This window comes from Capra hircus, chromosome 4, assembly GCF_001704415.2.
Source record: "Capra hircus breed San Clemente chromosome 4, ASM170441v1, whole genome shotgun sequence".
Lineage (NCBI taxonomy): Eukaryota > Metazoa > Chordata > Mammalia > Artiodactyla > Bovidae > Capra > Capra hircus.
In genome coordinates, this window is record NC_030811.1 from 56,272,965 (window position 1) to 56,297,040 (window position 24,076).

At 40.7% G+C, this 24,076-nt stretch overlaps 1 protein-coding gene and 1 long non-coding RNA gene across 2 annotated transcripts in view; both read left to right on the forward strand.

Annotated features, from left to right (window-relative positions):
- Window positions 1-7,361, forward strand: part of AVL9 (AVL9 cell migration associated) — a 55,657-nt gene extending 48,296 nt beyond the window's left edge. The window contains exons 15-16 of the mRNA XM_018047125.1: window positions 463-551; window positions 2,835-7,361. Of these exons, the coding sequence (XP_017902614.1) occupies window positions 463-551; window positions 2,835-2,950 (205 nt within the window). The 3' untranslated portion in view covers window positions 2,951-7,361. The remainder of the gene's footprint in view (window positions 1-462; window positions 552-2,834) is intronic.
- Window positions 12,576-24,076, forward strand: LOC108635852. Its single transcript, XR_001917973.1, has 3 exons — window positions 12,576-13,602; window positions 18,734-18,831; window positions 23,443-24,076. It is a non-coding gene; the product is annotated as an uncharacterized LOC108635852 (long non-coding RNA).

Sequence of the window (24,076 nt, forward strand, 5' to 3'; positions counted from 1 at the left end):
CCATGTGTTTCATCGCTAATTGGGAATTGTTTTTCTCCACTTCATAGACTTGTGCTTCAAATAGTAACCAAATATGTGCATAACGTTCTCTAGCTCAGCAGTGTGTATGTTTCAAAATGAAAACACTGCTGTTTCATGGAGAATGGTGTGAACTAATAGCAGGATTTGCCATTTTTATTCTGGTGAAGTAACTTTAGCAAATTATGACCATACGAATTATGTATAACCATACATCCTTATGTCCTTACACCACTTTCTGGCTCATCTATATATTCTTTTAAAATTTTCTGAAAATTCCTGTACTTAAAATATTAGTAAATTAATTGATGTATAACAAATAATGAATTATTAATCTTTTCTCAATAATTCTGATTTGGGGGATGATTATAGAGTGGTTAATATATATGTGAGTGATTTTTGTTTTTTAACTGTACTTACTTAACATTTCTCTCCTTTACTCAGTTCTGTTCAAAACAGTGAGCGTGGCAAAAAACTTGGAAACGTCATGGTTACAACAAGTCGGAATGTTGTACAAACAGGAAAAGCTGTTGGTAAGGATGTCTTAGGCAGGAACAGATTGGAATCATAAAACATCTCTTCTCTATCCTCAGTATGTCACAGATAAAAATATAAAGTTGCAGAGATGTGTAGATCACATAATAATGCAAGATGGTTGAATATACAGAGGTTTTTCTTTTTAATTTTGGTTGGTCTTATTCATTAAAACAATTCTTGTGACACTAGATAATGCCAAACCAAGTTCAGCAAATGTTGTCATATCTGTTCTGTTATCAGGAGTCAAACTTCTCTGGATTTCTCTTGCTGTTCCCTGAGCTGCCCACAGTTCTTTATAAATAGTAGAGCTGCCCACAGTTCTTTATAAATAGTAGAGTACTATTTATATAATAATAAAGTAGGCATTAGGAGCAGCTGTCTTTAAAGGTAGTATCACATAGTAAAGAAGATCAGTGAAAACCAACAATTTTTTTATGAAAAGATCACATTAATGATACTTCTACAGACTAGTAAAGAGAAAAAGAAGATACAGATGACCAGTACTGGGCATAAAAGAGGGGATACCACTATAGATCTTACAGAAATTAAAAGGATAATTAGGTAATGCCATGAATAATCTTGTGCCAGTTTTTCAACTGCTCAGATGAAATCTACAAAATCCTTGAAAGACTCAAATTGCCAAAACCAATGCAATAAAGACATAGAAAATCTGAATAGCCCTAAATACATTAAATAAATTGAGTTACAGTTTAAAGGCTTGCTACAGGTTTTTAAATGTAATCTAAGCCCAGGTGGCTTCACTTACGAATTTTATCAAACATTTAAGGAATAATGTTAATTTTATACAAACTCTTTCAGAAAGTAATGGCTGAGGTAATGCCTCCCAACTTGTTTTATAAGGGTGTATTACCCTGATACCAAAACCAGACGAATGGTTGTTAGGTATACCCTTCTGTACCTAGCTTTATTCACTTTGGCTGTTTTGAAGATTATTCCATCTCTTTTTCTAAAGAAATTTCTTGTTCCTTCTTTCCTATATTTTTAACTGTTTACTTTTATGCTGTTTCAAACTTAAAGAAGTCATGTAACAGTGTACAGGGAACTCCCAGTTGTCTCAGGTGCCCAGTTATTTACACTTGGCTACATTTGTTTTGTAATATCAGTATTAAAAATAGGGCCCATCTCATTCCTCAGCTCCTGAGAGCTAAGGGTTAGCTGACTAACCCTTAGTGAACACAACTCTAAAGCCCCAGAACTAGGTGATATCTGTGCCAGGGCCCTCCTAGCTCTAATGTCCTGTACATCTGGAGATGGGTAAGAGAACTGTTCTACAGATTTAAAGGCAAACACGGGGCACACAGTCCTATCACCCCTGTACAAGGGAACAGAATTAAATGTATAAGCATTTATTTCCATACAGTATTATACCTTTGACTTATTTTTAATTCTTTGTTTTTGGTAGAAAAATTCTACTTCATCAAAGGTATATGATGTCAGTTAATTTTTAGTGATGCTGCTGATACTTAAATTCTATGGCCTGTTCCCTTCTTCCACACTCCCCTCTCCAAGAACAGTGAGTGTGTATGATTCAACTTACATAATTTCATTATAACATCAGCTTTTGAGATAATGCTGTTAAAAACAAAACAGACCTCAGGCAGATGGAGCTCTGTATGTTTTAATTTGGTGCACCATGGTTATTTATTTTATCTATTTGAGTGCTTCGGGCCTGTCTTGCAGCGTTGCAGGCTTTTCTCTGGTTGTGGCGCATAGGCTTAGTTGCCCCGAGGCATGTGGGATGCCAGTTCCCAGACCAAGGATCAAACCCGTTTTCCCTTGCATTGTAAGGCAGATTTCCAATCACTCGACCACCAGGGAAGTCCTGTGATGCAACATGATTTTAGATGACAATAACAAATTTCCCTAAGCAGCCTAACAACTCTTTCTTATAGGTGGTTTTCAGTTATAAACTTGGATTTGGGTTACAGAGAGCACATAGAAGTTTTGTTTTGTTGTGTGTGTGTGTGTGTGTGTGTGTGTTTTAAGCTCTCCAAGTCATTTAAGAACCACTGGCCTGGGAAAAGTTTCCCAAAGACTTTCAAAGTACTTAGGAGAGCAGTGTCTTATACCCAGACACTAGTCAGGTTCCTCTTAGACATTCCCATGGTAAGGGATTATTTTGAAACTAGAAGTGTCAATTTTATTGTAGTACCTATTAACATATCAGTGTGTTGCAGTTAAGTAACATTGGTTTTCCAGTGCCTCTTAACAGAAGTGAAGATCGTTTTCCTTTTATTTTTCCCCTCCTTTCCACTCAGGCCAGTCGGTTGGAGGAGCTTTTTCCAGTGCGAAGACAGCTATGTCTTCATGGCTTTCTACTTTCACGAGTTCCACTCCACAGAGTCTCACTGAGCTGCCTGACGGGAAACCCTGAGCCGAGCAAGCCACCCAGAAGCTGCTGTCGCTTTCTTAGGTTTTAAGCGTCCCCTGTCTGTCTACTGCTCCCAGACTGTTCCTCTTCATCGGCTGCAGGTCCACAGCAGGGGACCAATAGGTCGAACTGTTTACATGGACGGTTGCCCTCTGTCTAAATGAATGTCATGGGACACTGAAAAGATGAAAACCACAACCGCAGCCGGGATGGCTTCCCAGGTTGGGGTTTAAATTGACTACATTTATTTCAGTCTGAGCCTGATAAAAACACACAGTGAACCTTCTAATGAATTTTGAGTTCTGACATTATACATTTGTTTACTTTAGAAAAGTTTTTCCTTGATGTAAGTTTTGTTCTGTTGTTGCTGTCTGAATATCCAGATGGATATTTATACCTGCTAAGATTAAGTTATATTACTATTTTAATTTCTCTAAAGTGAGCCCTAAAATGTTCTGATAGCGTGGAGGGGCCATACAACCCAACCCTTTGCTGTTATTTTGCTGAGTTATATGAGGATTTTTTTGTTTGTTGGTTCTCTACCTACAAAACAAATTTGTCATTCACTTCCTCCTGGAAACCATAGAAGTCAGAGGTGGTAGTTCTGAGGATGGAGTGTTTGTGATTTTAATTTATCCTTTTCCCATCCTACACACTTGCTTTGAGGTGTCAAGGAGTGTCACTGTGCTTTCTTCCTCTTCCTAATTGTTCAAGTAGATGTGCAAAGAATGAGCATGGTGATGGTTACAGCAGAGTTGAAACAGTTTAACTGTGTATTTAGGGCAAGACTTTTAAAGACCTAGGTGGGTTCTGTTGACTGTAGTAACGTTGCAATCTTTACATGCATTTTTTAACCCAAAGTTTGTGCCTTCTATTTCTTCTTTTGAACGGTTTTCCATTGGGTGTTTACAGATATAACAGGTTTTTTCTCAGTCTTACTCTTCATGAAGCTTTTCGAGGCACTTGGCCTTCCTCCTTCCCTGATAGAAAATCTTCATGTAATCAATGTCTACCCCCTTCCAAAAGCATTTTTAAAAGAAAAGATGATCTGTAAATATTAAATAGAATTCTCATCTTGGCTCACATTTAGAAAAGCAAGAGAAGAAAACTGCAGCCATGACATTAGTCATGGTTTGTGAAGGACATCTGGGTTCACATTAGACACAGGTGTGCTCACAACTGAAGATTTTTACACAGCTAGACCTCATGTAGCTGCCAGGCTCAGCTCTCATTTGCTTTTCAAGGGGACTTTGATTGGGTGTTCTCAGGGAGTACTTACAGGCAACAGACTGCTTTTTCAGTAACAAAAGATACTTGGGAAATACATTGTGAATATTACCTACATTTGATGTGATGAGTATTGAGAAAATCAGGGGCCTAATTAGGGAGGACTCTTGATTATACTTGATTTATCCTTTAAGAAATGTTTGTGTAAGAAGCACTACTGGGGTGTGTGAAATGAAGCATAGGGACATAATCCAAATATCCCTGAATTTTCCAATTTGTGTTTTAACACAAGTCCTACAAACCTAAAAGCATACTTCCCTTTGAGTAAAATGATTTAAGAATTCATTGCTGATAAAGGGCTTATTGTGGGAAACATTAATTTTACTTCTAGGAAAGCTTTCTCAGGAAAATACTGTTTGAAGAGAAGAGGGTAGTACCAAACAAAAGTTTTAAAAGGTACTTTAAAGTTGCACTGAGATGAACATCTCGTTGTTTCATGAGGGCGCTTCGTTGGATGGAGTATGATAGTGTATCAGATAGCATTCACAGTGCTGTGAGGGGTCAGCCAGCACGCTGCTGGTTCATCCTTCAGTTTGTATGATTGGGGTGAATTCTCATCTCTCATCATTCAAAGCAGCCCAGTCCACTTTGGAATTCCACTGAAATAAAAATAGTTACATAAAATTTAACTTTGCTTTGCTATCACTCCCCATTTTAATGCACACCTTAGTGGAACTTTCTCTTCACGTTTCCAGTTAAGAGTTCTACCCTTACAGTGGTCATTTAACTGGCTTTCAACATAAAATGAGTATTTCAGAAGATGGAACTTCTGTCATAGAGACGGTCAGAAGACCATAAGTATATCTGTTCTTTCAGGCTCTAGGAGGTGTGGGGTCTTCAGGGAGTGCGGCTGTCGCACTATCGGTGGGGCCCCGGGCAGCCAGCGCAGGGAGAGGCAGGAGGCCTGGCCCCTGGTCCTGGGGGCCCGCGCGCTTCAGGTTTGGGTTCTGGGCTCCGCCCAGTGGCAGCCTGGAAACAGTAGCTTTCTCCAGTTTCCGGCTCTGTGAGCCATAGCAGCCAGCACGGATGTGGCCGTCTGTGGACATCTCACTGGTAAAGATGTGTGCTTTGCTTGGCCACACAGTGCTTTCATCTGAGAACTGAGTGTGTTTAAGTAGGCCTGAGGGAGCTAGGGTCAGCCAGGCTTTTTCAGAGTGCGCCAGGCACACAGACTGCATCCACAGCTTGGTGGACACTTCTCAGCTGTCCAGGTGACTTGAAGATAGTGTTTGGAAAAAGTCCCTGGCTGGCTTTAATTCCTACCAGGCACTGTAATGACAGTGACATAGGTAAGGGAAAGAGGGCTAAAGCTGGCCCAAGTGTCCCAGGCTAATAACTTGGAGAAGCTGTGAAGTGTGGCTTGGAGTTCTCTTGCATTTGCGTTGGCTCTTGTAACCAGGATGAATAGTCTATCCCCAAAGCCGCTAGTGATTTGCCAGCCCTCCGACCCTAAGACAGTTCTCTTCCACTGTTTGCTTTAAGAAACACAGCAGTAATATCCTTGGGCAGCAGACCAGAGCATATAACCTGATCTCCTCAACCTTATCTTGCTTTCGGAGTCCTTTATTAAGCATTGAATTTTTTTTAAGGATAATTTACTCAGAAAGGCAAGGAGGAAACAAACTTTGAAGGGAGAGATGAGACATTTATTGTTGCAAAGCCGAGAGACAGGTTCTTAAAGTCTGCATGAAAGTATTTTGGGAGCAGTATTTAATATGCTAAAGGATGTACGAGTTCTTTAATGAAGAAGTTAGATTTTTCATCTGCTAGTTATAAGCTGTAAAATGAAGCTTTGTCTCCCTGGCAGGCAAATTTTGGTTTGGTTTTGTGGAAGTTCAAGCCAGTGGTCCTTTTCCCTGAGGTGTGGTGATGAGTTTAGGAACACCCAGCTCTGGGAGGGGCCAGTGGACTAATCCTGAACCCTTGAACTGTTATCTGCTTCAGCAGTTTTGGAAAGTAGCCTGTTAGGATGGTAGCCGATGAATGTGGCCTGTTGTTCTACTGGGGAGTTGTAGGGACTCTGGAGATGGTATTGACACTGGTGTGCTCTGACTGTGTGGCCAGAGTATTCAGAGTGGCACAGTATTCAGTCTGTCCACCCAGTTCTGTGGTGTCCTCTAAACAAGATAGAGAACGCAGCCCTGGTTTCTAGAAGAAGATTGTCATTCCACGTAGTGCAATGTGTCACTAGGAGTTTTTTCATTCCAAGTCTTTGGGCTTCGTAACATTGGAATTGTTTTTTCATAATTCCCGACATTCCATAAATATTTGTCAAGGACAAAGAAAAGGAATGTGTTTCTTTATTCTTCTCACATAAATAACTTTGTACACATGACTTCCTGCTTTCATATGAAGGAGAAGAAACTAGCTCCCTTATGTGGCAGCTCCAAAATTAAAAGATTGTTGCACGTATAAGGGGTTGAATATATTTTATAAAACTAATGCATTTGTATTTCTGTGCTGTTCTAAAGATTACCTTTTTACTTATATTAATTAAAGATATAGAAAGTATATATTTAAATCATGTAAATGTGACTCATTAGGGAGTTTCCTCAATCTTCATCAGCTTCTCACACTCACATAGTATGCTGCTCAAATTTTTTTGTGTGCAATATGAACATTTGAACATTTCAGTCAGGTACTGAGCCAGAAAAGGTAATTGAAGTTTTTAGAAAACTTAACGTTGCTTAGAAAATATTTTGTTTTCTTGAAATAGTAATAATTTATAGCTAGGAAGATAAGATCAAGACTTATTTCAGGCCACTTGGTCACTGGTTCCTAAATTTAGGAAGCACTTGATTAACAAGTTGTTGAAAGCATTTAGTGGGTACAGGAATAGTTTAAATACTTGAGGTTAGAGGCTTTCCTCCGATCCCTTTCTAAGTTTTAGCATAGAAATCTTAGAAAGTTTTCTAAGGAAGTATAGCTGTGGTCCATGTTCCGATCAGAAAGGTAGTTTCTCTTTGCTCTATTAGTTTTATAATTTGTACTAGTTATTTGTTTCTGTTGTCATTTGTTTTTTTAATGTTAAAATTATAAATCATGTCTAATCATACTGAATTATAAAACTTCTACTGTATCTTTCTTTTAAGGAAAAATGAGAATAAATTATCCTGTTTGTCCTGCATACAGTGTACTTGGTCTGTCTTCTTAGAAGTACCCTTCATGTTGTCAGTGTGGTTTCTGGCCTGTTTCCCCAATGCACAGAAGGGCCAGCTTCGTTTATTAGGAAACTAGCAGAACTAGAGGACTCGTTGCTCGTTTTTTCTCTCTCGTTTTGAAATTACTTATGGTGGTACTTCAGTCTGTGAGGTGGTTACCCTTGCAGCAAGAATGTTCAGAACCTGGGGCTACACAGCATACAGCCAAACAGAGCTTGGTCATGCAAGAACATCTTGTCACATGCTCACTGACAGAAATCCCCAGCGGACAGGGGCATCGTCACAAGCAACTCATTTTTCCATCTGCACTGGTGAGCTTCAAAATAGCCTTGACATTGCCACTGAGGATTCCTAACACATTTTTATATGTATTTCCGTGTACCATGGTTTCTTTCCTTACAGCTGTGTTGCAAAACAGCTTCAAAGAAGGAGATAAGTTTCTTTGCCCTCCCAGGAATGGGCCCTTCCTTGAGTGCAGGATTAAGTTTAAGGTACCAGTGTTCTTACAACGTGGACCATTGCTGCCTGGATCTGACAGGGTGACTCAGGCAGTAGAGCTTGACACTACTGGCATCTCCCCTTTCCCAAGGACCTGCCTTCCCAAGGACCTACACTCAGGCTCTGCTATGGTGAGAGGATGGCTCCCCTTCGTCTCCTGGATCAGCGTTGCCTGGCGTTCATTCTCATAGGATGGGAGATACAATCAACAAATCTGGCAGCATCTGGAAGGAGCATGATTATAGAGCCAGTTTCTTCCAAGGAATCACCCATTGTGAAGGGCTTCCCTCCTCCTACAGTAATCACAAGCTCGGGGAACTGCTCAGTAACAACTGATCTCTCCCAAGTTTACAATCGACAAACCCCCAACTGGCCTTCGACTTTCACATCACATGACTGATCCACTCCAGTCAAGACGGCTAAGGTCTAGTCATCAGAATAGGTAACATGCTTTGTATGACTATGGAGTCAGGCTGGGAGCCTCTGGGGTACAAGAACTGAATGGTCATACTCGTTGCTCTTGATCTGATGTATATACCTATTTTTGGAACCACTGACATCCCCACAGAACACAAAAACTAAGGTTCATATATTTCTAAATGCAGGTTTTATCCTTCACTAGACCTAGCTTCCAGAGAAGGCAATGGCACCCCACTCTAGTGTTCTTGCCTGGAAAATCCCATGGACGGAGGAGCCTGGTGGGCTGCTGTCTATGGGGTCGCACAGAGTCGGACACGACTGAAGCGACTGAGCAGCAGCAGACCTAGCTTCACTCCTGGGGCTCAGAGCTGTGGACTGGGGAAAATGATGAAAGTCACTTGATAAGATACTGATCATTGTTGAAGCCAGGTGATGAGCACACAGGAGTTTGTTAGACTATTCTGGTTTTGTATATGTTTGAGGATTTTCATAATGAAAAGTTTAAAACTTGCTAGTCAAACACCTCTACTGCTGCTGAAAAGGCTCCGCTGCTGCCACCCTTCCCTGGCAGTACTCAAGTAGTTGCAGAGAATGCTGAAGCCTTCAGTCAGGCTCTCAGCATCAGGTCAGTGTCTGCTAGTCCTCTTCTGACCTTATGTGATTCTGGTCACTCATTCTTGAAAAGCAGAATCTCTCTCGTTAACTTTAGAATGGAAGGGCTGGGAGGGACAGAAAATTAGTTTCTGAAAAAGTTTGTCCAGCCCCTGAGTGCTCACTGTTCCTCAGTAACTCATCTCTGTTCCGTCTCGTTCTAACTTCACTTCCATTGTGCGCGTGTGCTGTCGCTTCAGTCATGTCTGACTCTGCGACCCATGGACTGTAGCCCAGCAGGCTCCTCTGTCCATGGGATTCTCCAGGCCAGAACACTGGAGTGGGTTGCCATGCCCTCCTCCAAGGGATCTTCTCAATCCAGGCATTGAGTTTATGTCCTATGTCTCCTGAATTGTGGCAGATTTTTTACCGCTGAGCCACTGGGGAAGCCCTCACTTCCATCATTCCTGGTCCATTATGCCTGCACCTTACTGGTTTCCCTACTTCCAGTCCACCCTACCCCTCACACCCAGATTCATCTCCCTAAGACTTTAGGGTATTTTTAATTGTCCCTTGCTACATGATAATCCTCCAAGCCTACTTAACTGTCTACAGAATTAAATCCAGATTCCTAAATCAAGCACTCAGTGTCTGCCACACGGTAATGTCCCAAGCTTCTCCAGTGACCCCCTGGCCTCCACAAGCCCCCAGCTAACTGACACCTTTGCTGTGGTGACACTTTCCTTCCTTCTAGCTGTTGGATGAGCATTGAGAGAAACCCTGTTTACACTAACTGAATGTCAGCTTCAGCCCCTCTTGTTCCTCAAAGTCTCCCCTGGGGCTAACCTAAGTTCTTTCTAAAATACTTGACTCAGCTTTTATCGATGATGTTGTTCAGTTGCAAAGTTGTGTCTGGCTCTTTGCGACCTCTTAGACTGCAGCACGCCAGGCTCCTCTGTCTTCCACTGTATCCTAGAGTTTGCTCAAATTTGTGCCCATCAAGTCCATGATGCCTTTATTGAGCACCACACAAATAGGTGCTTTCCAGTTTTGAAGATTTTCAGCTAGCAAAACTCTAAGAAAGGGATGGCAAATTAAGTGTGAGATATACATCTGGAAAGAAATGTATACATTAAGATTAACCAGTCATACAACTGATGCCCAGGGAGGAAATAGGGTATTGCCAGCACCTAAAACGCTCCATCCTTTGTGTCTTTCCCAGAGCATAATTCTTCCTCCGGAGATATTTGGTTCTCTGATTTTGGAGATAATTATTTCTTTATAGTTCTACCTCCTTCTTCCTGTGTACATATACGCAAAGCATTGTTTTGGTCTTTGAACTTGTATAAATGGAATCACCTCATTGGTATTGTCTTTTTCTGCCTAATTTTGGTTTTAGGAAATCATTCTCTTTCACTGCTTCCTAAGCTGTCTCACTGTACAGCTGCACAGTTTATCCCCTCTATGTGGGTTCAGTTCAGTCGCTCAGTCGTGTCCGACTCTGCAACCCCATGAATCGCAGCACGCCAGGCCTCCCTGTCCATCACCAACTCCTGGAGTTCACTCAGACTCGCATCCATCAAGTCAGTGATGCCATCCAGCCGTCTGTGGGTAGGCATTGGCTATTTCCAGTTTGAGGTTTTCGTGAGGAGCAGTGCTGCTCTGACCCTTCTAGAAAACACTTGCAGTGCATCTATGCACTGCACATTTTCTGTACGGGATAAATGTGGGAATGAAACTGGAGGCATGGAAATATGTAAACTAAACTTTTTTGTTAACGTTAACTTGTTTTCAAAGAGATGGTGCTATTTACCCTCCCATCAGCAGGGCATGAGAACAGCATTGTTCCACGTCGTCCCCAATGCTTGGGTATCATCAGGAATTTAAATTTCTCTTGATTCGGTGAGTGTAAAATGGTATCTCATTGTGGGTTTTAATTTGCATTTCCCTGTTGTACTAGTAAAATTGAGCACCTTTTTATTTATTGATTGATTGTTCAGATTTCCACTTTGGGGAAATGCCTATTTGGTTTTTACCCATTTTTCTATTAGTCTATCTGTTTCTTACTTGCTTGAGTGTGTATGTGTGTATATGTCTGTCTATAGATATACATTATTAGGGATTTCTGGATACTGTTTCTTCGCTGTGTTGCAGATTTCTTGTTCTGTGGCTTACCTTCATTCTTTTTGGTCTCTTGATGAATCATGTTCTTAATGTAGTCAAACTTTTATCTTTCCTCTTAAGATTAGTGGAAATCCTATCTTTTTGTGTTTCATTTAACAAATTTTTTTTCCACCTCAAGGTCATAAGGATAATCTCTATAATCTTCTAGTGTTTCAGTTTTCCTTTTCATACTTAAAGAATTTCTCTACCCGAAATTTCTTTCCCAATCCCCACCCTTTCTTCCTTACCCAATATGACTAGAAAGTTTTGGCACTTCTTATTTTGCTGAGTAAGAACTCTTTTTATTTATTTATTTTTGTTTTTTAAAAAAATCTTTATTGAAATATAGTGGTTTACAGTGTGTTTGTTAGTTTCAGGTGTACAGCAAAGCAATTCAGTTATATTTTTTAGATTCTTTTCCATTATAGGTTATTACAAGATATCAAGTAGAGCTCCTTGCGCTATACAGTAGATCCTTGTTGGTTATCTATTTTATATACAGTAGTGTGTATATTTTAATCCCAAATTCCTAATTTATCCTTCCCCCCTCCCCTTCCCCTTCGGTTACCATAGGTTTGTTTTCTATGTTTCTGTGAATACTTCTGTTTTATAAATAAATTATTTGTATCATTCTTTTAAAGTTCCATATATAAACAATGTCATATAATATTGGTCTTTCTCTTATCACTATCACTTCTCACCAAGACATTTTGATACCAAAACATGAGAAGAGCATAAGGTCAGAGTAAAGGAGAACCCTTTAAATCAAATAATTAACTCTGTGTTATACTTGTTTAATTTGTCCATATTTTTCTCATTTTGTTACAGGTCCTTTGCAGAACTTCGCCTAAGTATAAGTTTATGAAGATGGAGGAAGGAATCCTATTTTTTTTTTTAATTTTGAAAGGCAGATGTTCTCCAAGTCTAACAACCACATAAATGCCCAGTGTGTCCACAAATGTCCAGAGCAGCCCCTAGCAATAAGGACTTCTAACACTGTAGCAAAGATGCATACTGGCCTCCAGAGATCCAAGATGCACACATATTTGACTACTTGCCCTGGGAAGTCACTCTTAAAACTAACGCAAGTCCCTCACACTGCATTTTAAATACCACCTTCTTCCCATCAAGTATTTGCGTGCCTACTGTGTACACACACAGTACATGCCCCACACATAGCAGGGGGAGATGGACAATTACCATGGATGGTTACCATGGATGGTAAAGAGGCCGGGTCAAGGGTCAAAGCCCAGCCCAGTTTGACCACAGCATGGCGGCCAGCTGCTTTTTTACAGATTGAGTAGATGTTGGCTCAGCTGGTAAGGAACTTGCCTACTAATGCAGGAGACACAAAAGACACTGGTTCAATCCCCAGGTTGGGAAGATCCCCTGGAGGAGGAGATGGCAACTCTTCCAGTATTCTTGCCTGGGAAATCCCATGGACAGAGGAGCCAGGTGGGCTACAGTCCATGGGGTTGCAAAGGGTCAGACATGACTGAGCACACACGCACTTGTAGATGTTTCTTCCCTTGAAGACTGATGGTTTTAGGAGTGAGGTGGGTTTAGAGGAAGAAGCTGTAAGATACAAAGAGCTCCAGGGCGTTAGGAGAACAGCATAGGCAAAGACTGGGAAACAGCAGATGTTCTTTGGTGTGGCTGGAACATAAATGGCAAGGAGAGCTGAGCAAGAGATGAGGCTATAGGCTAAGGCCAGACCAGGAAAAAGAGATCCCTGTCAGCCTGGCAAAGGGGGGATGGACTTGTTCTAAAAGGCCAATGGAAAACCTTAAAGGGCTTCCTAAGAGCAAGTGGCAGGATGCTGCATTTGAAAAGTTTCATTCTGGCTTGGGCACCACAGCATTTAGACTGGTGGGACTTGTGAATGAAAAGCAACTCTAAAGTGATTGTGGGCAGTGCCAGGAAAGCACAGAGGACTCTTCAGCATCAGTCATTACCTTTTTTGGCCATGGATCTTAGTTCCCCAACCAGAGTTGGAATGCGCATCCTCTGTAGCGGAAGTGCCCAGTCTTAACCACTGAACCACCAGAGAAGTCCCCTTTGAAGTTACTCCTTTTTGGCAAAGGGGAGACCCAAGAGACACTTGCCACCACTGCTGTGTGGATATATTTAAACCTGGGTGCAACTCTATTTTTAGTTTACCAGCAGGAAGGGTATACCTCGTGTATTCAAAAAGTCCATCTGTGGTTAACATCTGGACTTTGATTTATTATATTCAGTCTAATCCATGGAATTTTTATTCTGATCAGCGTTACCAGATGAACCATGTTCTCTGAGGAATGATTAGCCCAAAGTAGGACAGAAGAGAATCTGAGAAGTAGCCTTCCCACCTGCCCCTTGGAAACAGTCCCCAGCAGCACTTCCTGGAAACCACGAGACAAGTTGCATGGCACCAGCCTCGGCTGCAGAGATCCTGAATTGGTTCTTTGTACAAGATCGTCTCTTAGACACCAAAGCCTCAGTGCCCTCAAAAGATCATTCACTCCCTCTAAATGCCTTAGAAATGGAAATTCTCAGGTAAGGTTTTAACAGATGAAGATAAATGAGTATTTTTTTGTGTGTCATCCACTTTATGGTTATTTAAAAGCCCAAGGCCAGCAGGACTGAAATTTTTAAATCTTCTACTTTACAATAATCATATTTTAAAGTGTGTTTTTCCATTGGTGATAGATTGTGCATTTTGAGACTCGAGGTTTAAAACATTTTTATTTTGTGTGCCATTTAATTCTACTCCTTTGAGCATCTAGACTTAAGAATCCTTAGGATTTTTCCTCTCAGGTCTACTTGGAAAAGAAGGATGCTAGTTGCTGCTTCTCTAGTTGGAAAACATGTTTTCTGTTTCCTTTTAAGTTATCAGGTTAAATTCAGTGACTATTCTCCCAGAATTCTGTTCTTACAGGCTATTCTGTAAGAGCAGATTGTATTTCCAAAGTTTCTGATACAATTCTCAGGGAATGTGGAATGGGTTTCCTAATGGACAATGTTGTTTACAGGAGCTGGGCCTCAGCTCATAAAAGCCTGTATGTCAGAGAGCCAGAGTATGTACCAAATAAGTAGAAGGTGCTAGAGAACTGAAATGCTCCACACAGCAGACAGAAAAATGTGATAACTTACAACTTGACAGCTGAAAACATAGCTACCCTCTGCACAGCTCCAGTGCAAATAAGTCAAGATTCAGTCACAAAACTACTTAACTATGGGTGAGGTGCTGTTCAGGGGTCCAGGAGACAAGAGGAGATCTGCTCAAAAATTTGATTAAAAAGTGATGAATATCTTGAGAGGTCCAATAAAGTGCCATGACTGGAACAATCAGAGAAGGCTTCCTGTGACATTCACACTGCTCCTTGAGTGAAGATGTTAACATTTTGAGTAGAGACAGTAAAGATCAGAGCAGACTTTTAGTCTAACCAGGGGTCCTATGAGCTGTGATGCAGGAGAAGAAGGGATCAGTGGCTATAGGCCTATGAAGAGATACGGAGCGATGACAGAGGAGAAAGAAGTGAACAGTCTCTGGTGATGCTAAAGCCAGAAGGAACCTGAAAAGTATGGAAACCACCCGAGATTAGCCTTGGTGAGAAGACAAAGATTAAGGGAAAGAGAATGAGGAGGAGGGAAATCCCTGCCAATACAGGAAGAAAAAGAAGTACCTGTAAGGGTTCATCTATATGTTGAGAACCTCTGTTGGATGAGGTGGTCACCTTCCCAGAGTCAGGAGTACGAAATACTCCATCAAGTAAGCTGGAAGGTTTGGAAAGTGCAGTTAGCTTTATATCAGTGTCACAGAACAAGGCATTTTGAAAAGAAACATCAAGTTGTTTTCTATGGGGACCAAAAGATGCTTTTCCCACTTTCAAGCTGTGACAGATTTCAAGTCCAAACATAATGTTGATTAAAATCAACTATTTTCACTTGATCTATGTGGTTATATGAGTGTGCTCAGTCGCTCAATCATGTCCAACTCGTTGCCACCCCATGGGCTATAGCCCACCAGGCTGCTCTGTCCATGGAATTCTCCAGGCAAGAATACTGTGGTGGGTAGCCATTCCCTTCTCCAGGTATCGAACCCAGGTCTCCTGCACTGCAGGTGGATTCTTTACTGTCTGAGCCACCAGGGTATACAGGATAACAATAAAATGAGCATTCCATCACTTGATCTAAGATGGTGTCTCATCACTCTAAGCTGGGGAAAAGATGGGAAGAGGGGAAAGGCCCAGGGAAGCACACAGGCTGCTTCCCTCAGGGCCTCCTGCCTTGTGTTCCAATTGCTACCTGAGTTTCCCTCACTGGGAAAGGATTTCTGTTCTGAGAATCCCAAAAGCTGAAGACAATACAGTCCTGGATTGTTATGTGACCTTGGGCACATTAAAAAAAGAAAAAACGGAAAACTCTGGGCCTGTGTTCTGAATAAAATAAGGGAGGAGGATTAGTGGTTTTCAGTCTTCTCTTAGGTGGGAAACTGCTCAGACAAAGTCCTCCGGGTGCTGGCTGAGGAAGACGCCTCCCCCGGCACTTGACTGTTCATTCGTCCCTCGTTTAGGTCTCCATGACTCAGTGCTTCCTGTACTGTGTCGAGTTCCCACACTCCAGCAGAGTTCTTTTTTTGAGCGTGTCAGAATGTGAAGCTAACACTTATTTCATTGCTTTAAGCAAGATGGGCTTTTAAGGAGGACGGTCAAAAATGCAAGTATGAAAAAAAAAAAATGCAAGTATGAGCCTTTTTATGACCCTGTCCCTGCATCAGGAAAGCATCTAACTCAATGTCAACGGACTTAATCCCAGCTAAGCCTGATTGGCATTCCATTCCTAACAGTTAATATCAAGGAGATAATCCAAAAGGGGGGTGGGGGAAGCCATGTGCATGGAGTTCTTTGTCACTGTATTTTTCATTATAATGAAAAATGCAAAACTAGAAACAGCCGACAGGAGGAAGGACGAGTTACGGTGATCAGTGTCATACTAGCAGGTTCGCTGCTCACTCACATCAGACAGCTGAGAACAATCACTGGAAACGGGATAAAGAGAAGAGGAAAGTGCAGAACAGTGACGCATGCAAAGGAGGTGGGAGCCCAGTTTGCTTCCGCTGCATTTCTCCTTCCTCTTGCCTGTGTCTTGTCTCAGTTTCTCCCACATTGCTATTGGAACATGGGAAAATGAGTTGATTGGTGAGGTCAATAATCCTGTGGTGATTTTCGGCTTCTGAACTGTGTCTTGAAGGATGCGACAGAACCCAAGCACTAAGAGAGGTAAAGCACTCATTGTTTGGCAGCTAAGTCACGTCAGACCCTTTTGCGACTGCATGGACTATAACCTACCAGGCTCCTCTGTCCGTGGGATTTCTCAGGCAAGAGTACAGGAGTGGGTTGCCGTTTCCTTCTCCAGAGGAACTTACCAACCCAGGAATAAAACCTGCGTCCCCTACATTGGCATGTGGACTCTCTACCACTGAGCCACGAGCGAAGCCCAAAGAACTCATTGAATGGTAGTTAGAGCCTCTTGGGCTTCCAGTGCCTTTCTGCCCCACTGGGACCTGAATATATTTCCATCACCATCCTTACTGTTCCAGTATTGTGATGAACCATGAGGACAGGAGCATGGCACACAGTAGGCACTTGTGACATGAACAAAACCCTCCTTTCCTTCCTCTGTGGTTGTGGCTTACCAAGAAGCACCATGCAACTGATGCAGTGATAGAGCCAGAGAAACTAAGAAAGCAAAAGAAAGCAGTGCTTTAACTATTTTCTCTTACAAAGTACTTGGTGAAACTAAGAGGATATTTAGCACCACAAAAAGTAGGCCAAGGGTAAGAAAAACTCTCCATACCCAAGAGACTTCAGCTGACCAAATTAAGTCTGATCCAGAATAAACAGTTCTCATCTGGAAGTCTAGCAGTTCCAGAAAGCACTGTGCAGGGAAAAAGGCCCACGATGCTAATCTGCATAATTATGTAACCCTTCAGCAAAGTGGGAATAAATACCATTGTAAAGGGGTGCACAGGAAAAGTCAAATGTGAGCAAGTAACAGTTCTCAGACCTTAAGAAGACTTTATTCCTGAAGAAAAACCAGGCCCTTTCCCATGAACTTGAACAACGTCAGTTTTGCCCATGCTCACCCAGCATCCAAAGCCTAGACCAAGATTTCTATTATCAGATCCCTCCAGTGGGACTTGCCTAGTGGTCCAGTGGCTAAGACTCTGCACTCCCATGCAGGGGGCCTGAGTTAGATCACTGGTCAGGGAACTAGAACCCACCTGGTGCAACTAACGATCCTGCTTGCTGGGAAAGATTGAAGGAAGGAGAAGGGGATAACAGAAGACAGATGGTTGGATGGCATCACTGACTCAAGGGACATGAGTTTCAGCAAACTCTGGGAGATGGCGAAGGACAGGGAAGACTGGCGTGCTCTAGTCCATGGGGTCACAAAGAATCGGACACAACTGAGCGACTGAACAACAATAACAACCTAATTAATCATAAGGACGTTATCTTTCTGCAGCACCCGAAGTGAACCTACTCCAGTACTATCGCGTGCCAATGACGATCGTGGTTATGCAGGTCTATTTCCTTACCAACAAACTTCGGGAGACGATACTCCATCTTTTAACCATCAAGTGGAAATTAATCTTTATATTTTACTTATTCATCCAGTAATCATAACTGGCACATATTGAACAGCTGGATGTGCTAGACAGCGTGCTAACAACTTTCACCTGTGTAAAACAATGTTAATCCTATTTTTAAATTTTTATTTATTTATTTTTGGCTGTACTGGGTCTTCACTGCTGCTTGGGCTTTTTTCTAGTTGCAGAGCATGGACTCTAGGGCACGTGGGCTCAGTAATTGTGGTTCCCACGCTCTAGACCACAGGCTTAATAGTTGTGGTACATGGGCTTAATTGCCCCTCAGCATGAGGATCTTCCTGGACCAGGGATTGAACCTATGTCTCTTGCATTGACGGGGATTCTTTACCACGGAGCCACAAGGGAAGCCCAATAGGATTATTAGCTCCAGGAATTTCCACTGGAGAAGGAAATGGCAACCAACCCACTCCAGTATTCTTGCCTGAGAAATCCCTTGGACAGAGGAGCCTGGCGGGATACAGTCCACGGAGTCGCATACGACTCAGTGACTAAACAGTAGCAAATAATCTTACTAGTAGAAATTATTTTTCCCAATTTTTGGAGGAAAAATTTGAACCAATGAAACTCAAATTTACATCATATATCATCCACTACATTCAAAAAGACCATTGAACTGTAAGAGACATGGGGGGGAGGTCTTCAAGCTCAAACTCCTCATTGTTGTTTACCTTCCTTTATTATGGAAATACTCAAATACATTGAAAAGTATAATAAACCTCTTTGTAATAAACGACTCAGCTTCAGTAGTCATCAATTTATAGTCAGTCTTATTTAATCTTTACCCTCACTTACTTTCCTCCATCCCATAGAATATTTTTGCCATAATATCTTTTTAGTCCTTATCTGGAAATCATTTCAAACCTACATACAAGTTGCTAAAATGAAAATATTTTTAAAACCCATTACCCTTTACCTCCATCTATTTATTCATTTGCTCTATCAGTACGTTTTCTTTTTCTCTCACCGACCGACCCCCCCACCCTACCCTTACACTTTTTGGTTGTTGTTCAGCTGCTAAGTCGGACTCTTTGCGACCGGATGTACTGCAGCACGCCAGGCTTCCCTGTCCTTCACTACCTCCCAGACATTTGAGGGGAAACCATTTGAGGGTAAGTTAATACGTCACAACGCTTTATCCCTGGATACTTACTTCATTGTGTATCTCCTAAAAATAAGGATATTCTTTTATAGACCGTAGTATAATCAACTTCAGTAAAATGAACACTGACTCATTACTTTATCTCCTCTATTCTTATTCCGGTTTTGTCAGTTGTATCCTTAGAGCGTTTCTTTCCCCTGCAATATAGCATCCAGTTTGGGGTGAGGTATTACATTTAGTTGTTAGTCTCTTTTGATCAGGAACATTTCCAGAGCTTTTGTGTTTCATGACATTGACATTTTGGGAAAATGAATCCCTTTCCCTTTCTTTTTCTTTTTTTTTTTTTTTGAGCCATGCTGTGCACTGTTCAGGATCTTAGTTCCCCAGCCAGGAATTGAACGTGTGTTTCCTGCAGTGGAAGCGTAGTCTTAACCACTGGACTTCCAGGGAAGTCCCTCTTTTCCTTTTTTTAACAAGACATTTCTCATTTGATGTTTGTTTGCTGTTTCCTTATGATTAGACTCAAGAAATGCATTCTTGGCCAGAACATTACCTAGATGAGGCTGTGACCTTCTCAGAGCATCACATGGGAGCTATATGATATCCATCTCTCCTTACTGGTGGTGGTAATCTTCACCAGTCAAGGTTGTTGCCCAGCTTCATCACTGTACAATTACTGTTTTTTTCTCCTCTCTTATAAATAATAAACAGCCTGTGGGGAGACACTGTAAGATCACAGAAATGTTCTGCTTATCAGAATTTCCCCCACATTCAGCATTTGTGTTTAGTTACCTGTTGCTGCATAATAGGTTATGCCAAAACTTAGTAGATTAAAACAATAAATATTTATGATCTCACACAGTTTTTGTGAGTCAGCATGTTGGCACTGCCTTGGCTGGATGGTTCCTGGCTCAGGGTCCCCTTATGAGGTTACATTCCAGCTGTTGGCCAGGAGCTGCTGGCACCTGAAGGCTTGACTGTGGCTGGAGAATCCACTTCCAGAGTGGGTCGTTCACATGCCTGGGAAGTCTGGGGAACTGAGGAGGCTTCAAGTTCCCTGCCAGATGGACCTCTCCAAAGGGTCACTTGTGTATCCTCTTTGCATGGCACTGGGTTCCTCTAGAGCAAGTAATCCCTAACAGGGAAAGGAGAGGGCAAAGCCTTGTGACCTAGACTCAGAAACCACACACTCACTTCCACTTACAGTCAGCTCGTTAGAAGTGAGAAACCAAGTCCAGCTTACGTTCCAGAGAAGGGAAATTTAGCTCCAACTTTAAGTTCCAACTCTCTCTATGTTTTGGTGGGCTCATCGATTGGTTTGTGGGATCTTACTTTCCTGACCAGGGATTGAACCCATGCCTTCCACAGTGAAAGTGCTGAGTCCTAACCACTCGACCTCCAGGGAGTTCCCTAAAATTCTAGCTCTTGAACAGAGAATATCAAAGAATTGGTGGACATCAGTTAGGGCCATTACAGCATCCTTTGATGATTCTTGCCTGGTTTAATCCTTACTCAAAATAATGATTTCCCAACTATCCTGTATTATTTTTAAAAGCAAATTATAGCATCATATTACATCTATAAATTTTGGGGAATGTATCTCTTTAAAATGAGTATTTTTAATATTATAAACTTATAATGTTATATATTATAATATCAAATAGCAGATCCCCTGGAGGAGGAAATGGCAACCCACTCCAGTATTCATGCCTGGATAAACCCATGGACAGAGGAGCCTGGCGGGCTACAGTCTATGGGGTCACAAAGAGTGGATACAACTAAGCAACTGAGCAGTCAGGCAGTCAGTATTTAAATTTCCATGTGTCCCATGAATGCTGCACTTTTCATTGAGATACAATTCACAGGCCTCAAAGTTCACTCTTAAAGTGTTCAGTCCAGTGGTTTATAGTATTTTGAGTTGTACAATCATCACCACTAGTTTATCACCTCAAGAAGAAACCCTGTATCATTAGCAGTTACTTCCCATTTCCAAATCAGTCTCTGACAACCACTAATATGCTTTCTATGGATATGCTTTTTATGGATATTTCATATAAAGGGAATAATTACAGTATGTGGCATTTTATGTCTGATTTCTTTTGAAACCATGGATGTAATCCATGTCACCTGCCTTTACTAACGAAGGTTTTAAGACTTTCAGGTCCTCCCAAGCAGCATGTAGCGTAACAACATGTTTGCCCAAGTTGTTTTTCAGGAACTTGGAGTCAGCTGCATCTGCTTCAAGTTGAGCCAAAGTCAGCTGTGTCTGCTCTGAACTGAGCTGTTTAGGTCAGGATGGGACCACCAGCCCTTCACCTGGGCACGCATGAGCATCTGCTTCTGCCTTATTGAACATGCAGAGGCCTGTAGCTTTGCTATGCCTACAGGGAACAATTATCACACCTTTTCCCGATCATCTTTCCTTTCTCCCCAGGCCTCAGACCACCCTGCTTCTTTGTTCTTTATCCCATACCTGAGACTCTTGCCTTCAGGGAAGCAGACTGGAGACATGTTTTCCTGTCTCCTCGTTTTGCTGCAAACCTGGCATCTGTTTTGACTTCCTGCACATCTGGCAAAACAAACCTGGTGGTAACACCTTCACTTAGTATAAAGTTTTTAAGGTTGATTTATGTTGTAGCATGACTAAGTACTTCAGTCCTTGCTATGGCTGGATAGTATTCCATTGTATGGAGATCCTGCACTTTGTTTATCCATTTTTTGGCTATTTGCAAATAATATTACTCATGTACAAGTGTTTGTGTGGAGCCCTATTTAATTTGTTTCTTTGAATTGGTACCAAAATAAAATCCACATAATGCCATTAGCTGATAAATCTTTTAAGTCTCTAGAGGTTCCTCTACAACTTTGTATTTTTTCTCCAATTTGTTGAAGAAATTGAGTCATCTGTCCTGTACAGTTTTGCAAAATCAAGATTTTGCTGATTGGATCCTTTAGATATAAATAATTTAACATGTTACTCTAATGTCTATAGTTTCATAGATTGGTAGCTGAGGGTAGAGGCTTGATCAGATTCAGACTTGATGGGGGAGGGAAGGCTGGCAAGATTACATTCTATGGTCTGTTCTACAAACAATGTCTGGTTTTCTCTTTTTTTATATTAGCAGCCATTGATGATTATTGCCTAGATCCACTATGGAATGAGAAGTAGCAAGACTTTAATTCTGTCATTTCTTTATTAGCTAGAATATGGTATAAAGAAAAAATTTGCCCTCAACTATTTTACTGTATCGTTCAATTTATATATAAAAGGAAGGATAAAATGTTTGAATGTTTCCCTTTATTTCCTAGTTTTCAAAATGAATTGATTCATTATCATACTCTAATAATGACCAGCTATTTGTGAGCTTTAAAAATTAACTCATGAAATCCCCTGGAGGCCCATTGGTTAGGACATGGAGCTTTTACTGCCCTGCAGGGATTTATCTCTGGTGGCGGAACTAAGATCCCAGAAGTTGCTTGGGGTGGCAAATAAAAATAGCCATATTAATAAGCTTCTCATCTTGAAGTCTTCATCCCTTCATTCTCTTAACCACTGAAGCATAGATTACCTCAGAGAAATTTAAATACTAGTATTTGAACTTTATACATCATATTCTTTGGAGTTCCTTTTTATTTTTAAAAAGAGTGAATTGGTTTTTAATAAGTCAGTGTCTGTTTATGCTTTTCTCTTGGTTTAGGACATGATGTTTGATCATGAGAGCTTTCAATGGTATAGGGAAAAGAGAAAAAATCTGCCAAATGCATTAGAAAGCATTTGAATAGAAATGCTGGTTCCTATTTAAAACACTCTTTTCTGCATATACCCAAACGGGAGTAAAAGATGCCTTAATATTTAATTTTTATATTGTTAGAGACAATGGGTTTAATAAATTCCTTTTTATCTGTTGTGTATTTTTAGTTATTTGGTAACTGAGTTCTAAGTTCTTTCATATAAACTCCATTTCAAGCCTTGTTTGTTTTCAAGTACTCAAATGTATGTCTCATTTTGAATATGAGACATATATAATATGTTCGAAGCATCTTTGTAAAAATATATAGAATTCTTTAAAATGCTGAACTGTAGTACCTGCTTATTTTTTTAGTCATTAGTAGAGAAAAAAGTTTTATCAAGAAGTTACTGATGTGAATGTGCAATTTACAGTGATTTCATATGTGCTCCCCAGCTTCAAAATCACTTAGAACTACAGCTGTGGTTTCTGGAAGGGTCAGTTGTTGCTTCCTCAAGTTACACCTGTACAGCTTGGATTTGAGTTTTTAAAGAATATTTAACTTTTAAAGAAGTTATCTTAGGAAAAGGGGAGTTTGAGTTGTATTCATGGTTTTGGCTGGGTTAACAATGTTTGAATTATAAAGTAAGTATAATTATGGTAAAGAAGCTCAGCCTCATTTTTAAATGTTGAATCACATTTTATTTCTTGGATTAATACTATAGAAACTTCAAAATTCAGGACCACTGAAATATGCCAAGTTCTGTTTTGGGATTGTGTGTTTAGTTCTTGTTATGTTGATTAGTTTGCTTTTTTAAATTTTTTATTGAAGGATAATTGCTTTACAGAATTTTGTTTTCTGTCAAATCTCAACTTTTTTTTTTTTCTTAAAGAAACTGAAAATGCTACATCTACTAGTGGAAGAAAATGCTTCGGTTTGCTCTGAAGATTTTGCTGTTGTTCAAGCATATTGTGGTTCAAAGTTTACAAAGAATAATGTTAGTTAAATGCCAATGAACTCTTTTTATATGAAATATAGAGATTCTGGGGGGGGGGTGATGGTGGCAGTGGTGCCTCTTACTTCCTTATGTAAGATGCTTGAACATTCTCATCAATATTGCCATCATCTGTTTCATATTCCCAGTGAGGAATTCCCTGGGTGTCCAGTGGTTAGGACTCAGTGCGTCACTGCTGGGGCCTGGATTCAGTCCTGGTCATGGCACCGAGATCCTACAAGTCACATGGCCAAAAAAACAAACAACAAAATCTCCCAGTATGTTTTCTCAAAGTCTATTTACTTAAGATTGTATGGAATGACATAATAAAGAATAAAATCTGAATTACAGACACACAGTAATAATTCAATATTTAAAAATAATTTTCATATTTTGGCAGGAACACAGAAATAGAATTTTTGACATTCATTATATTAGGTGATTAATGCTATTTCTTTTGATATAAAGTCCTCTTATTTGGAGTTTAATATTTCATATGTTCAAATGTGTACAATATCCCCAAATAAAAATA